General features: G+C 33.6%; 1 protein-coding gene across 7 annotated transcripts; it reads right to left on the bottom strand.

Annotated features, from left to right (window-relative positions):
• Nucleotides 1-366: 366 nt before the first annotated feature.
• On the bottom strand, nucleotides 367-7,242 carry CRC (Plant-specific transcription factor YABBY family protein). 7 transcript variants are annotated; one of them, XR_016041832.1, is made up of 9 exons: nucleotides 7,119-7,242; nucleotides 6,561-6,686; nucleotides 5,610-5,709; nucleotides 5,456-5,504; nucleotides 5,284-5,359; nucleotides 3,232-3,318; nucleotides 2,599-2,648; nucleotides 1,596-1,672; nucleotides 367-646 (listed from the first exon to the last, which is right to left on the bottom strand). XR_016041832.1 is itself a non-coding variant. In XM_088848569.1 (8 exons), coding segments are annotated over exons 1-8 (561 nt in total). In that variant the 5' UTR covers nucleotides 7,191-7,242; the 3' UTR covers nucleotides 367-661.
• Nucleotides 7,243-17,757: the final 10,515 nt, after the last annotated feature.

Raw genomic sequence — 17,757 nt, 5'->3', positions numbered from 1 at the left:
AAGGGACCTCTAAGATCAATTAGGAATTTCGAAAATAGACCTCGAACAAGAAAGTTCGTAATTTGTTCTATAATACCCAAAAAGACTATTTTCAGCGTCAACAACAAAGACCATTAATAGAGAATAGAACCTAAGGGTGGCATTGGGCGGGGAAGCCCAGCCCTAAAAAAAAATTATGGCCATGACTACAAAATGTGGCTCAAGGGTTGGGCCAGAGCCGGGGCACTAAAGCCCGAGGCTGGGCCTTGGCCAGTTCAGCAGCGCCCGACACCATTTTTTTTTTTTTTTAAGGAAAGAGAGAGGGGCTTGTGTTAAACCAAAAAAAAAAAAAAACAAAAACAAAAACAAAAACAAGAGAGAGAGGAAGGCATAAACTATGAAAACTATAAGATGAGATACCCTTACACGGAGAACCCTTGAATAAAAATAAGATGGGATACCCTTACCTTAAGAACTCTTCAATAAAAGACTTTAAAAACATCAAGAACTCGTCATTAAAAACTATAACTCATCAACACAATAAATCCTTACGAACAAATGCGTAATTATTTAACTCGAAAGCAGGCTACGTAATTTGCGACCTAGCAGCAGCTTGCAATTGCCTCATGTCCTCTTGTTTGACCCTTCCCCCAGCGGTCACCATCTCCTGCACCATTCAAACCCTAATTTCCATTCATCCCCAAAGCCCCATAAAAACGTCTCATTCCTAAAGAATAATATTTCCAAAGGATTCCCACATGGCCTATTACAAAAGCTAAAGGGATTTTTTTTTTTTCTTAAAACAAAATGATTTTCAAGCCCTAAAAACAGTATGTCTAAAAATATATTTTTTAGACTTTCTATTTTCAAGTGTTCATAGATTAGCCAAATATGCAGCGTTTTTTTGTTCAAATTTCCTAGTCAATGGTCGAAATAGATTTTCAAGTCATTGTAAGGATTTTTGTCCTAAATTTTTTTGATCGGCTCATGAGGTTTGACCAGTGTTGGAAACCACAACTCTGGTAGAGCACTCGGCCCATGCCCGATCTGAGAACTCGGGCCGAGTCCGAGTAACTTTGCCCGAGTAGTGTCGAGTAGTATAGCAACAAAAGAACTGTTCAAAATTACACAAAATATATAAAAAAATCATAAAAAAAAAGGAAAGATACGTTTAAAGTAAGATTAAGCAAACCACATCAAAATGAGGTTAAGAAAGTACTTAAAACATAGATTTTAAAAAATCAACATGTGACTAGGGGTATATTTGAAAGTACTTAAAACATAGATTTTAAAAAATCAACATGTGACTAGGGGTATATTTGAAATAATCTCAAAAAAATCGAAAAATGTAAAAAAAAGTATTTATGATGAAATCACTTTCCAATTTTTGCCAAAATGATATAAAACACAAAAAAACCTATCTCAAATAGATTTTTTTTAAATATCCCCGAGTTGGACACCAACTCAGGCTCAGCAAGGGCCTGAGCCTAGTAGAAACTACCTGACCAACTTTGTGAACAGTGGGCAGTGGGTCACTATATATATATATATATATATATATATATATGAGAAATGATCTAATGTAATGGTTGTATAGTAGTATAGTGCAACCACACCTCTAGAAAACCATATTTTTGGTGTTTGTATGACCCCAAGTTTTGCACACAGATCCTCTTCATCCTTATAATCAAACCTACGAAAAAATAAATTTCAATTTGTACTGTAGATATGGTCAAAATTAGTACCCATCCAACAATGAATCTCGACCATCCATTAGGCCTTAACAAACTCAAAATCACCTTTTTCTTTTTTAGCATTATTAAACTAATGATGATAACGTTATATAAAAATTTTTGGAATAAAAAAATCCTTCTGAGGCCTATATCTAACCATCCCAATAAAATGGACGGCTTATATTAATTGGGCTAGAATGAAAACTTTCTAGAGCATTTTTTCAAAATTTTATTTTTTGTGATTGTTCTTCGGAATGAAAAGAGTATACATCTAAAAATTTGAGTCAAAATTTTTTTTTAACATGGGTTTTGAAGATGGTTGCATTATACTACTATGCAACCGTTGCATGAAATCATTCCCCTATATATATATATATATATATATATATATATATATATATATATATATATATATATATATATATATATATATATATATATATATATATATATATATATATATATATATATATATATATATAAAGGTGGCAACCTTAAATAATCCATTTAAGACGCAGCTCTAAATGTTATCATAACATGTAATTTTGATGAAAAAATTCTTAGGATTATCTCAAAATCTATAATTATAAAAATTTAAACTCCAAGAATGGTTAAAATCAAGTAGATCTATAAACATATGAAAATATTGAAAATGGATGGTCTACATAATCGGTTGCAAGATGCACTATTTTTGAAATTCAAAATCTTTTATTTTTCATATTCATAGTTCACAATATCGCGATGATCAATTATTTTTTCAAAATTAAAACAACCTTTTTCAATTGCTTTTTCGGGTATATATATATATATATATATATATATATATATATATATGGAAACGTTTTTATATTAATCAATCAAATTAAGGTGCAGCTTAAAAATTCACTAGACAGGGTTGTTTCGATGCTGAGAAACCCTCAATTTGATCATCTTGACCTGTATGGACATGGGCAAAAATAAATTTCAAGTCTTGGAAACAATGCATCTTATCATATATTATTGAGACCAGCAATTTTCAAGCTTTTAAAGTGTTCATTGATTTGTCTGATCTACACTATTTTTTAATCTTTAAAATTTATAATTAGATATGAAAGCTAATAGTGAAACAACATGTTTCAGCACTATTTGAACTTGTCTCATAATTTGATTGGTTAGCGTCTCAACCTTATACAAACTACACTATATCCATATATATATATATATATATATATATATATATATATATATATATAGAAAATATATATTATGAGACTATTTATCTTTGGTACAAAGTGGTTACAATTAAAGTTGACCATTGGATGTGAAATTAGATGGTTGGACATATTCTATTGACTAAGCGTAAATTTCAAAAAAAACTTTCTTAAACTTTATGACACGCCCAAGCTATCAAATTTCATATTAAATGGTTGTTAGTAATTAGGACCTTCTTGTATAAAAAAATAAATAAACTATGCCCTGAATAAAGTGTGCGCTTCACATTTCACTGAAAGAAAAATGAAAATCAGGTTACGAAACATACATGAATCTCTTGGTTTGGTTTCACTTGCTTTTCAATTTGTGTAGAAGTTGTTGAGCCATGCAGCAGTTGAGGATCGAACCTGGCCCACTGTCATTAAACACCCATTTAAAAGTGAAACTAGAGCATTCATAGCTGCACCAACCAACCCCTAAACAAAATCCTTCTCATCCAATGGCAAAATGTATCATTACTATCAGCACCAACAATAGTTACTGTTATCATTACAATACTACTATTACAACTATTATTGTTGTTTTCATTATCATCTTATTAAGAAAAACTACGTCGGTACAATTTTTTTTTTTCTGATATAATGGACTAATCCATAAATGTGTCATCTATGCAGAGGTCTTGCCTGGCATTTATTTTATTTATTTTTATTTTTTGAACTTTGCCCTTTGATCGATATTTCAAACAACAGACCAAATATTAACTTTATTTTTCATTTTATTTTTGAAGTTCGGACTATCTCATAGGCTCGGGACCCATCGTGTAATCTCTCTAATGTTTCAAACATCAGACCAACCTAAAAGTTGTGTTATTATTAATCTTTTTAAGACTAGTCTGATGTTCAAAGCAGAATGCCTTAAACCCTAAAAAATGAGGTACAAATGCAGTTCAATATTTCTTACATCGCATTGCATTTTGAACTTCCTTTTTTTCTAGGTCTAAGGCGTCTAGTGTTTTGAACATCAGACCTATCTAAAATATTTGCATTAACCAAACTTTTACGGTTGCCCGATGTTTCAAACATCGGACTGACCCCAAGATGACCCTTTGGCCTATCGGACTATCCTAAACTTCTTAAAAAATAATATTTGGTACGTTGTTTGAAACATCATAGCAAAGAAAAAAAAATATATATATATATATATATATATATATATATATATATATATATATATATAGATAAGCCTAATAAATAGAGAGGGCGATTTCTGATGCTGAAAGTACTTTGCGGATGAGAATTTGAGGTGAGGCTTTATTTTGTTTTCATAAAGCCTAGGCCTTGTAGAAACTTCATCCTTCACAATTTTACTACTTGTTCCAATTGGTGGGTGATCCATACACCCGATCCATGATTTAAAATACTGCTCCTATTACTACCCGATCCATGATTTAAAATATTACTACTATTCGATCCATGATTTTACTATTACTATCCATGATTTAAAATACTACCACTACTATTACTAATACTACTATATTATCCATGATTTAAAATACTACCAATCCACGATTTAAAATATTACTACTATTATTACCGTCCGATCCATGATTTTATTATTACTATCCATGATTTAAAATTTTACTACTACTATTACTACTACTTAGTAGTAGAAGGAGAGGAAGAAGAAGAAGAAAAATGATCATAACTCTTGGTAAGTAGTGGTCCCAATGGCGCACATTAAAGGATAAAAAATATGGCCCATATTGAAGGATCCAAAATGAACGGCCAGTATTACGTGTTACAAAATTCCATTTTTATGAAAGAAGTAGGAGTTCAATGGGCCCCAATGTTTGCATAATGTCCCTTGTAGTTGCATTGTATAAAAAAGAACCAATGGATATGTTCTAAAAAAGTTCAGCATTATGTGTCCGCCGTTCCTGGCCTTCCTGTTCACCTTGTCCTTGTTATTATTGTGATTTTATTAGAGTGATTTATCGTATGGATCCAAATGTGTTATTTAAAATAAAAAATACTTCATTTATAGACAGAAATTAAAAAGAAGTTTGATCAACCTATTGTTTTTTATTGTTTCAAAATTACCTCTCCGTCATCAATCGAAATTTTATTTTTTTTTATTTAGTTTTTTTTATTAGTCGGTGCCCCTAGCTTAAGGGTAGTGTCCTACAAAAAACAATTAAATTTCGGTTTTAAAAAACTTTGGATTGAGAGGCAATTTTGAATTTAAAAAAAAAAAAACGGGTTGAACGAATTTCTTTGTAATTTCCACTTAGGAGCGTTTCGTATTTTAGAAAGAATTTTAAGATCCGTGCATAAATAAGTCGTTTTATTATCATAATCATCATTACAACTATTTAGCTTACATTCTTTGCAGCCATGCTGAACGCTTCTCTATGTGGTATTTCCGGGTTTCCAGCTTTGATTCTCTTTATCTCCTCCCTACATAAATTCACATTCAATAATCAATAAAATCATTAGAACTGTAACATTAATTAATAAATAGAAGTTTTCGGCAGTATCTTCAAATATTTGTACTTCATGAACCGATTGTAAGCTGAAGGGAGCCTGTGTTTCTTCTCAGGAGCTGCCATAGAGAGCAAAGCCAAATGGTAAATTAATGCAATTTATGAGAGAGAGAGAGAGAGAGAGAGAGAGAGAGAGAGAGAGAGGATAATGTAAATGCACTCACGCTTTACAACATTGGGTACTTTTGGGACAACCTGCTGGTTGGGTGTCAATGGAGAAGAGGAAGAAGACTGTTGGCTCTTTTTGTTATCCCCGCAAAAGTTCTGGATTTTTTCATTGACGAAAAAGAAGAGAAAGAAGGAATAACAATAATAAAAAAAAAACCCAATAATCAGTTACAACTATGAGTAGAACTAACACATAATTGCATTCATTATAAACATGGACATTCATTATTGGCATAGAAAGTTTCGGTATAAGTGATAATGTATCGATGAACTATAACCATGACAACAGTAATTTAGAGACAGATGCTACATTAAATTCCGCAATTACACCTTTTAGTTGAATGTGAATACCAATAAAAACGGATTACTCTAATAATATGAATGTCATTAGTTTTATATTGACATTAATATTAATCTGAATTTATTCTAGCGATTGACTTCTTAATCGTGGTCACCAACAATGTAATGACCTTCATGGTCGATATCATCTGTCACAATAAAACATCATAATGGTCATGTAGTTTTGATTATTAATCATCAGAACTTTATCCTAACTATTTGGGTCTGCTAGTTTTGGTCATAAATACATTAAAAATAAAGAAGAGTAAATAAATGAGCATAATAAGAACAGGGTTTTCTATTGTCCATGTTCTTTCAAGTTCAACACAAGGAAAAGGGAAGAACTCTAGCAAAAAATGCTATTGGGGTTATAATATAGCAAAAGAAAAATGTGGCCAAGAAGTTTGAAAGATGGAACCAAAACATATACCAAAAGGAAAATTGCACCAGGAATTGAAGACAATTATGATTCTATCAACAAGGAAATAAACACAAACCACGCAGTTAAAGGGAGTGTTACTTCTAGTGTATAATATTAATATTTTGCTACTAACTAATAGGAATATTTTTGCAATAATGAATTTGGTTTTAAACTAAGATAGTTTCACCTGAGTGCTTAAGAGTTCAAGTGACTGATTTTGCAGAAGGGGTCTGGCGCTGAGGAATGAGAGATGGCTGCAATGCCCACACTTCACTGTCACTGTGTCCATTAACCTTCTGCATGGAACACCAACCTGCAAGAAGAAATAAGATTAGTGTTGGATAAAACCAGGAAGCCAGATGATAGATGAAATAATGTTTCATAGGTGAAATAATAGAATCATCTCCCTCTCTCTCTCTCGCTCTCTCTTACAAAATAATAAGCTCTCTCTATTGTAAATGTGTGATTACCAGTTCAACAGTCTCTCTCTCTCTCTCTCATATCCAAATCAATAGGTTCTTTTGCCAAATCATATGACCAGTTCCCTAACATATCTCTCTCATATCCAAATCAATAGGTTCTTTTGCCAAATCATATGACCAGTATCTCTCTCTCTCTCTCTCTCTCTGATTTCTAAATGAAGAGGTTCTCTTTTCCAAATCATATGACCAGTATCCCTATCATTTTCAAACAAAATAATCTCTATCTCTACCTCTTTCTCTCTCTAGAGGGTTAAGGAATTTACAGCGAGAAGGGTGTCGCAGAAGTTGCAGCGAACGTAGCAAAGATGGTCGGTGGATCCCGGAAGAAAATCCATGCTTTTTTCCTACCTCAAAACAAAGAGACCACCTCCCCCGCTTCTTTATACTAACATGCTCCATAAAATATGGCCCCTCAAATTTCCTTCTTGGCCCCTCACATCTTCCATATTATCGAAAATGCCCTGCAGCTCCTGAATGACGAATATGCCCCACTCCCTCTAGTCTCACTAATCTCACCCTTTGGTCCTTAACTCCTTAGTCCTTACCTACTAGGATATTAGGGCGGGCAATTAGACGGGCTTGGGCTTGGCCCATTCCTGATCCTTATGGGGCTTGCCCAAGCCCGCTTTTGTTAGCCTGGGCCAAGAAGGCATGTCCCTAGCTGAGCCGGGCTGGTCCTAATGCACCTAGCAAAAAATGCGAAAAAAATGAAGAAAAAAATTGTCCGGCTGCCAGCCCTAGAGAATAGTCAATTTCCTTATTCAAAGTACTGTTGTCATTTGGAAATCACCCATTTGTTCTTCTTTGTAGGAGAGGCTGGTGCCCTATATTTTCATATGACTAAAATACCCTTAATCATACCACCCCCTTTTGTTCCCCTTTGTGGCAACCACATGCTCTTTCGATAGGACCTGTGGTACAAATGAGTATTATTACATTTGCTTCACTTCGGCCAAAGATGTTGAAGGTTTTGGATTTTCAGCTTAATACAAACCCCATCATGTTATCATCGAGAACATCATATGCTTATTTCAGAAAATGTTTACCTTTTCATGAATTTTATTTTCCCAATCATGAGAACTGCACAACGGTTGCCTTTTGCAAATAAAAAGTCACAGTTATTTGGTTGTCAAATTGGGAAGTTGTGGATGTGCTTAAGAAAATTTCTTCAGATTTTGTGTAGCAAAATGACATGTTTTACATTCAGGAGCTTCAGGTATTTGTGATAAAAAAGTGACACCTCAGTGAATATTATCCCTTCCCTTTCAATAGAAGAGTATAAAACAATAAGTGATTATTTACCTTTAGTACAATAAAGTCAATATCACCCTCATTCGTGAGCTAAGATATGGACAAGTAAGGGGGGTGTAAGGAAGCTCCATAAAATGCTTTTTAAAAAAGGGTGAGGTTTGTATAAGGTGTCAACCTTATACTATTGAAGTAAGGTGGACCTCAAAACTATGTTGGAAATACAGTTTCGGTGCCATATTATTGCCTTGTGATGATATGAAAATATATTATTTCCCTCAATAATGAAATTTATATTTTAAGAAATGGTGATGATCAAGCTGATCTGTAAACACTTGAAAATCTTGAAAATAGATGGTCCAAATAATGTGTCAGAAAATAAATTATTTTTAGGAGTAGAAATCCCCTTGTTTCATGTTTATAAATCTCGAAGTAGAGATGATCAATTTGAAGGTTTTCCAGCAATGGAACAACCTTTTCTAGTGGGTTTTTAGATGCACCTTTCTCTTCACAGTATACATTATATAAACTTTTTTCTTTAAAAAAAACTCACTATAGCATCTAATTACATATCTTAACATCTTGGTGTGCTTGCAACCTTCATTCTTGACAGGTAAATGCCTTCTTGTATACAACTACTATTTAGAGCCAACATATGCATATGAACTAACTATTTGATTCCCACTCATATGTTAGAGAGAGAGAGAAGAGAGAGATTCTTTCTTCCATTCCAATTTAAAGCTTTCCAACCAAAATTCCCATCTCTGGCAATTTTTTGCCAAGACCATGTACTATGATATATCATGTTGCATATTTTGTAGTAGGTAAATAGCATCTTAGCTGTCTGTTCCAAAATGGAGAGATTAAATGCCACATACCATACCTACAATTTGACTCATGGCATCATCATAATGTGCAATGTCTTGTTTTGGACAAGGAAGTTTCTTTGAGATGTATGTACCATGTAAAGATTTCCATGAAAATAATGAAAAACGTTTATATAAGGGGTGCAACATTATTTGTAAAAATAAGGTTCCATTAATTTATAATATTCATTTTATTTGGACTATGTGGATTGGACACTATTAGACAGTGTAAAAATAAGGTTGCATTAATTTATACTATTTATTTTATTTGGATTATGTAGATTGCACACTATTAGCCACACCATGTATTGCATTAAAAGATGTGTTAAATTTGTACCGTCCAAACAAAATTGACCATGTAGGGCATCACAACTTTATTTCTACAAATAAAGTTGCAACCTTATACAAACCGCACCTAAAAAGAATAGGCACAACACAATGATTAAAAGATCACTAAGCAGACTCATTCCTCACCCAAGTCCCGCTGATTAAATTTACAGCTCCGACCATCATTGGTTGATAAACAATGGAATAACTCATATCCCATTAGTGTCTTTTTTTTTTTTTTAATTTACATTTTTATTAAAATTCCCCTACCTGAGTCAAAAAAGGCAGCCAGAATCAAGAGCCTAGTTTGTCCCAACTGTGTCTAAGTCTACCATTTAAATCGATAATTTTTATTTGTTTAAGAACTCTTAAATTTGAGACTAAAGGATGTATTTTCTATAAGGATTAAGCTTTATTAAAACAACGTAAAGCCTCACCTCAAATATTTGTCCGAAAAGCAGTTTGGGCATTAGAAATCTCCATGATGACTCTAAAATCAATTTCTAACTATGGTTATGAAATTTGAAGCTAAAAAGTTGTATGGATATTGTAAATTTGGGAGCCTTTGTTTTTACAGTGAAATAGACAATATAGACTAGTTTTAGAGCTTGAATTTTATTTTTGGGGCATAATGTGGAAGCCCATATGATCGATTTGAAAGTTTTCAAATGCCAATCCTTCCCGTTTCAGTGGGTTTCAAGGTGAGACTTCACATTATTTTTATAGCACTACAGCCCTATCAAAACATTTCCTGAGACAAAATTGACAATTGAGTCTAAAATGACATCAAGTTGTGCCACAAAAGATAGAACCAGTCCGGCCACTTTCTAGCAAATCAACATTCTGATTAATATATATGGTTGCGGTTTATATTGCAACCTTAAACAATCCAATTAAGGTGCACCTTAAAGTTTTAATACAACATGTGTAATTTTGTGGTTAAAAACACTTAGTATTATCTTAAAATCAATTTTCATACCTAAATAGAAAATTTTAAATTTAAAAAATGGTTAAAATCAAGTAGACTTATAAATATATGAAAATCTTGAAAATGGAAGGTCCAAATAATGTATTGTAGGATGCACTATTTTCGGGACTCAAAAACTTTTTTTTTTTCATATTCATACATCTCGATGTCGAGATTATCGATTAGAGTTTCTTCAACATTAAAACAACATTTCTGATCGATTTTTTATGTGCATATGTGATTCTACCTTTTAAGGTTGCAACCTTATATAAACTTTCCCAATATATATATATATATATATATATATGATCCTATAGGACCCTGCCCCACTTATGTGTGTAGGACCCTAAAGGATCACCATTAAATTTGACTAGGATCTATAGAAAAGTCAAGTCCTACACCCATGTGATAACTTTTCTAGAGATCCATGCCAAATTTAATGGTGATCCTTTGAGGTCCTACACACATGGGTAGGGGAGGGTCCTATATATATATATGAAAATTTTTTCCCAATACCTATTAGCGAAAATAAACAGTGATTTTGCCTACGCTCATAACCATTCAAAGTTCATCGTATAGTTACGATTGTTTGGTAGTGTTTCATTTTTCATTTTTTTTTCTACAAATCAGAATGACCTGAAATTTGGAGCTTGTGTATATCTTAGTGAGACGCACCTAATAATGTAAAATATTTTTTTGATATTTTTTATAGATTCTCCTATTTTTGATGAACACACACTCTAAATTTCAGGATGTTTCGATTTGTAGAAAAAAAAATGAAAAATAAAATACTATCCGACAATCATGACCTTGCGATGAACTTTGGACAATAATGAAGGTAAGCGAAATCATTGTTCATTTTCGCCTAAAAGTTTTTTATAGTATTTTCTTCCATTATGTATATATATATATTTTGAGCGAATGTAACATTCATTCATGTTAACTAGATATTCATATGTTGAACAATTTTGTTTCATTCCGTTAGAGAAGGATTGCCCATCACTAGGCAACAAAGAGAAATAACCAAATGTTTAATATTAGGAAACCCAAGCGTACTATATCCAACAACAAAGGGCAGTAATGTCATTGGACACTAGCAATTATGCACTTTCATTTGAACGTTTAGAGAGAGAGAGAGAATCAGAGAAAGGTGAGGCAGATTGAAAAGGACAGGGGTAGATTGGAACTCGAAAGAAATGTAGAGAGAGAGAAGAAAAGGACACTGAAACTCAAAAAGATAGAGAGAGAGAGAGGGACGTTTGCTGCATCACAAGTCGCAGTCAGTAGTAAATAAGGAGCAATTGATGTGACGATGCGGACAGTTTCCTAAAGGAGAAAGGATCGTCCCTTGCATCCTTCCAGCTTCGTATACCGCATTTCCCGAGGCCCATTGGCTCGTCTTCTTTCTCTCTCTCTTCATTTCCTCCCTTTCTCTCTCTATTTCCTCATTCACTGTCTTTGTAGGGTGCCGATCTACTGGGCCCGGTTGGCCAAGTGAGAAGAGGTCCCGACCTTGTTACGGCCCATCAAAACGCGAATGAAGAAAATCAAAAGAAAAAACAAAAAAAAATGGTTGGGTTAAATTAAAAGCCTAGTCGATTGCCACCCTATATCTCAGAGTTTTGTCTTTTTGTTGAGCGAATATGTACAAAATACTCTGTTTACTGATGGAAATTATAAAAAAAGATCGGTTAACTTTTTTTTTTTTAAATTGTTTTTTCAAAATTATCCTTTGATCAATTTAATTTTTTATTTTATTTTTAGTTTTTCATTAAAAAAAAAAAAACAAAATTTAAGTTGACCAAAAAACAATTTAAAAAAAATAAAAATAAAAAAATGGTTGACGGATCTTCTTTACAATTTTTACCAATTAAGTAGTACATTAGGTAATTTACCTAAAGTTTTAGTATCAGTATATAAATCATTCATTGTCTCATAAATATCTTTGAAGATGGGGAGAGAGAAAGCCTAGATCAGGGTTGTGGAGAGAGATAGTTGAGATGATCTTTAATGGTGGTAGAGAGAGAAAGTGGAGAGTTCGAGAATTTCGGGAGAGAAGTAATCCTCGTATTTGGGAACAGTACTTTTTTTTCTTTGTTTAATCTTGAGTTGAGATTATTAACGAAATGGGGCGTCATGATTACATGAGAGGAAACCAAGTCTTTATCAGAAAGAGGAAGGTTGAATAGACAACGGCCCAAAAGTATGGTTTGGTACTTTGGTTGGCTCCTGAGGTTGAGGTTGAGGTTGAGGTTGCAGGCAAGCATTACGTGGTTGCTTGCTCTGTGCTTTTGGATGGGTAAGTATTGCTATCTAACAGAGATGGCAATGGATCGAGTATGTGTCGGATTCGGCTAGACATAGACCCATACTCGAATAGTATTTGAATTCAGATTCAGATTTGAGTAGTATTTGAGTTCAAATTTACATCCAAACCTAATTTGTTGGGTCCAAAAGTTGAATCCATATCTATATTTGTCGGGTCTCGAACCTATCTTGTTGAGTATCAGGTCGGGTCCATTGCCAACCCCACATGAATTTTTTTTTTTTTTTTTGGCCTTTTTTTGCATTTTTTTTTGGCCTATTTTTTACCATCATATGCCAATATTTTTGGCTACAATGTCACAATTTGATGCATATCAAAATTTGGATGTTATAAATTTTAAATTTTATTTTTGTTAATTTTATTTTTAAAGATGTGGGTGGACTTTTATTTATTTATTAGAGGATTTAATTTTTAGAAATAGGATTTAATAGGGTTTGTAGGTCAATTTGATAAAGTTTATTTATTTTAGGCAAGTGCATTTTTTTGTGTTTTTTTTTTTAGAAGTACAAGTCTTTTTCTAGATCCGTTCTTATGCATAAGTTTTTTAAGAAATATAGGTGGCTACCGATTTTAGGTTTAAAAATGGTTATCTCTTGTATTAATTGGGAGTACAAGTGTTTATCTTAAGTTTTTAAGAAATATATTTTGTTTCTTAGTTTAAAAGGGGTGTTATCTTTTTGGGATGGGTTGAAAGTAGAAACTAGTCACCTAGGTTTGAAAGTTGAAATAGGGAATCCTAATTATCTTTTAGAAAATTGGATGGAAGAATATAAAAAGAATCTAGAGATAGATTTTTTTTTCTGGTTAGTTATCATATTTTGTTTTTAAAGGTTATCTTTTTATAGTCGAGATAATAATTTGAATGTATAAAAGAGGGATACACGCAACATTTAAAGAAGATGGAATTTTATGGAATAAAGAAAGTGTTTCTTGTAGAGAGAGATGGCCTTTTGGGGTATTCTTCTCTTGTGTTTACGGGCCTGCGCTGGAATATTTATATCCACCCGTTTTTATTGTTTCTTCTTGTGATTTTCTTCTGGATTTTTATTTCTCTATCTTAGAAGTGGTTATTTTTGTCAATGGTATTTGCTGGTAAGTTTATACTACATCACAATTACATGCCATTAGATAATTATGATTTTGTCGTTTAATAGCCAAAGATGACTATGCGTTTTTATTGTATATGATTCTTAATAGGGCTTGAAGTATTTTATCACAAACTATTTATGGGTACGAGTCGGATCCAATCAAACCCAGACCTGAATAGTGTTCGGGTCTAGGTTTGGACCCGAACTTGACCTGCCGGAACTCTTCCTCTCTCTCTCTCACTTTTTCTCACCTCCTGTGTGCTTTTGGATTTGTGGGTACTGCTTCGTACTCCCTCTACACAAGTTGTAATCTCGTATTTCTTGCTCTCCTCTTTCGCGAGATTTTACTTTTCTCTCTATACAAACAACACGCTTTTTTTATTCACAACTATTTTATTTTGCATTGAGCCCCTAAGATAAGGCTTTAGGGCATTTAGCTATGTAGTCAAATACAAAAAAATTAAATTTAAACCTGGTTTAACCGTTTCGGCTTCAAGAAGGCTTCAAGAACTCTTCCCAAGGTCGAACCAGCCTTAAAAAGGGGCTCAAGCAAGAGAAATCTCTCTCTTTCATCCCTCTCATGGATGAGTTATACATATCTTGGTACTTATTTGCCTTCTGACCACTCACTCTTTCCTCTCTATGTAGGTGTGTTAATGGCTTTTTGCCTCGATATTGCTCTTATCTCATTTCATGATCTTTAATAGGATTCTCTCTGTCTGCAGGCTTTCTTATAGCATTTAAATCGTAAGGTCTTATCTCTCCTTTTCATGGTGATTGTTATCTTCGTATTTATTTCCATTTCTTTATAGAAAAAGTGTTTTAAATATTTATTGCACTCTCGAAGTGTATTTCTATTATGTACATAGTTTTGTTTCAGTTTTGTATCAACCTATACAGCAATTCTGTCTCTAAATCTCTCTCTCGCGATCGAGAGAGACAGATGGGGATGAATGAATTGATTGGGTTGGATGATGAGGTAATACGGCACAGATTGTGAGCGCTGCGAATGGTACCTCTTTGTCCATGAGATGAAACCATAAGAAGGTATAAGACCATGAGAGATGCTGCAATGAGAGCTTTGACAGGATGCAGAATATCATGAGAAATTGCTGACATAATATAGGCACATGTAGAGAGAGAGAGTTTCTTGTTTGCGGAATATACAAACATAGAGAAAGGAAAAGACATTTGTGATCAGGGAGGAATGGAGAGAATCAGAGGAACCTAGAAATCTAGTGAGAGAGTGACAAGAGGGAAAGCTTGATTTAGACGTCAAGGACTGGGGGAGAGAGACCTTGGTTTGGAGAGAGACCTTGGTCGAAAGAGCTAAAAAGAAAGGAATGTAGTTGAGAGTAACGTTCGACAACTCTACTCGGCTTGAGTTTTACTCAAACCGAGCACGTGTTGCCTCGGTTCTACGGAGTGATATTAAAAATATTAAAAAATATAAAAAATGGGGAACTTTTTTTTAATAGATATATATAATTTTCTTTCAATTGGGTAGGGATTGGAAAATTTTTTGGCTAATGATTATTGAATACTTATTTTTATATTTTTCCTTCTTTTTTGATTATTTTTATAAAATTTTACGTATCAACGTCAAATACAAAATAAGATCTCGTTGGTCTCAAATTACCGATTAAGGGTGGTATCCCCCACCTCAAGCGGCATTTTTTTTTTCTCCTAAGTTGTTCCATATCCTGCAATGTCAATACCGGACAGATTTATTTTTCTAAATTAATTCCAATACCGTCCGGCATTCTCATCGCCGGACAACCGCTCTCAATAGTTACAAAAAAAAAAAAAAAAAAAAAAAAAAAAAAAAAAAAAAAAAAAAAAAAAAAAACTCCTCCACTCCTCTTTATCATCGTCTCCACTCCTCTCGCTATCTCTGTATACACATCACCCCTCCCTATATAGCTCTTTCTCTCTCTGTTCTTTCTATTTTGTAAGAATAAAAGACAAGCAGTAGTTGCAATGACATGGCTGAGAGCTCCGCCCGTTCAACAGAGAAACTGGCCTGGATTGTAATCGACAGTGATGATATCTCCAAAGGCCCCCACTAAAAGATGGACTCTCTGGGTTACAGCGAATGGGAAGCAGGCTTGGGCTGCGTTGAGGCGGAGCCCCGCAAGCTACCTTCGTCCCAGTACAAGGGCGTGGTGCCGCAGCCCAATGCCCATAAACCGAGCTTTATTTCCTACCTCACCGCCTTTATCCCCTCATTAGAGAGTAGAGCTTGGGGTAGTTTACAGCCCAATGAAGGGCTTACAGAAGGATATACCTTTTTGCGCCTAACTTTAACAATGGTTTTGATGATCTTCCTCTTCGTGGTTTTGGTGGTAGTTTCGGTGTTGGCTCCAGAGGCCTCGGAAGTTGTTTAAGGGGTTCTGATAGTGGTTGCAGACACTTTGGACGTGGTCTTAGAGGCTATTGGGGTGTTTTCAATGGTGGATTTAACAGCAGTTTCAGGGGACTTGGAAACGGTTTCAGAGGATTCATGGGATGATTTGATGGTGGTTTCAGAGTCCGCTTTATTAGTGGTTTCGGATGATTTCGCTGCGGTTCCAGGTTTGTCCTCAACGGCGGTTTCAGAACCTTCGATAACGGTTTTAGAGGCACTGTCGATATCTGTTTCACAGGAATTCTTGGTGGTCTCAGAAGCTTTGGAGGCGGTTTTAAGGGCGGTTTTGGGGTCGGTTTTCTTTGCAGAGGTTTTAGGTGTGGATTTCCCAGAGGCTTTTGAGGAGTCAGGAGAAGCTTGTAGGAGGCATTTTACAGAGAGACCGAAAAACTAAATTCCCAAGTCCTCAAATCCTATAGTGGAACCCCAATCATGAAACCCTAATTCTGGATAAAGGGAATCTAAAAATCTCAAGGGAAAGGGTGTAATTTGGGACAAGCATGTTCCCATTTTGTTACTTACACCGATATTATCCGTACTTAAATTCTCTTATTTTTCCCATACTTATTTTTATATTTTCCTTTTTTTTATGATTATTTCTAAAATACTTCCTATCACAAATTGATTTGTTCAAATACCAATTTTTTGCTATTTTTTATCCATATTTAGATTTTTTGTTTAATTTTATTGTAAATATATATTTCACCTTTTATTAAATAATTTTTTCTACTAAAGTATTCGACCCTAAATGGGTCGAGTTATTCGGACTCAGTATTCGGCTCGAGCATGGGCTTGAGTATTCAGCCTGAGCAGTGGTTTCAAACACTAGATGAGGGAGAAAGAGCTGCCATACCCATAATTAGCAAGTCTCCGTTTAAAACAATATTTTTTCAAAAAATCTCCGACTTTTTTTTAAATCCGTTTAGAACTCCGAGTTTTTCAAAAGACCTTCAAAAAATCGTGGTTTTTTTATAGGACCGATGTAAAACCGTATTTTATCTTTTTTAAAAAAAACTTCTTCCCTATAACTTTATTTTTCATTAATTTAATATTATTGACTTTTTATTTAAAGATAAGCAAATTAATAGTAGGAGCAAATTAAGAATCTTGATTTAAAGTAAAATCCCATAGAATGTTTCACCAATAATTTCCCTTAAAAAAAGTTTATAAAAAATTACAAAGAATATGTTCCCCAAAAAATAAGATATCAGGGCAATCATATATCTCAAAATAATAGGCAGAGTTAGAAGACTAACCCAATGAAAAATCCTTTCTTTTTTTTTTTCTCTTTAAACCCAATGGATACTTATAATGAGCATTTTTTTATGAGATTCGAAATTGCTGAAATATTTTTTATTGTAAAGATTTAAGCAGCTAGGAATTCAGTGTGAGATTCGAATTTGATTAAACCTTTTGTTGCTTTCTTTATATCGAGAGAAGTTTGATTAAGTTTATTTTTTTTAGTTTTTATGTATTGATGTATACAACTTAGCATTTTGGATGGATGATTATTTTACGTACTTGGGTATGTAGTATGTTTTAGCAAAGTGCAATCCTATTCTGAAGGTCTTTTTTGTTTTTTTTTTTTTTCTTAAACAATAATATATATCTTAGTTTACCGTTCTTGTTATATACTAGTGTAGTTCTTGTGTTACGTATTATTTATATTTAAT

This window comes from Amborella trichopoda, chromosome 10 (assembly GCF_054954075.1).
Source record: "Amborella trichopoda isolate Santa Cruz 75 chromosome 10, AtrichopodaSantaCruz75HAP2 v2.0, whole genome shotgun sequence".
Lineage (NCBI taxonomy): Eukaryota > Viridiplantae > Streptophyta > Magnoliopsida > Amborellales > Amborellaceae > Amborella > Amborella trichopoda.
The sequence above is the reverse complement of the archived record's forward strand: the minus strand, read 5'-3'. Positions and strand labels throughout refer to the sequence as shown.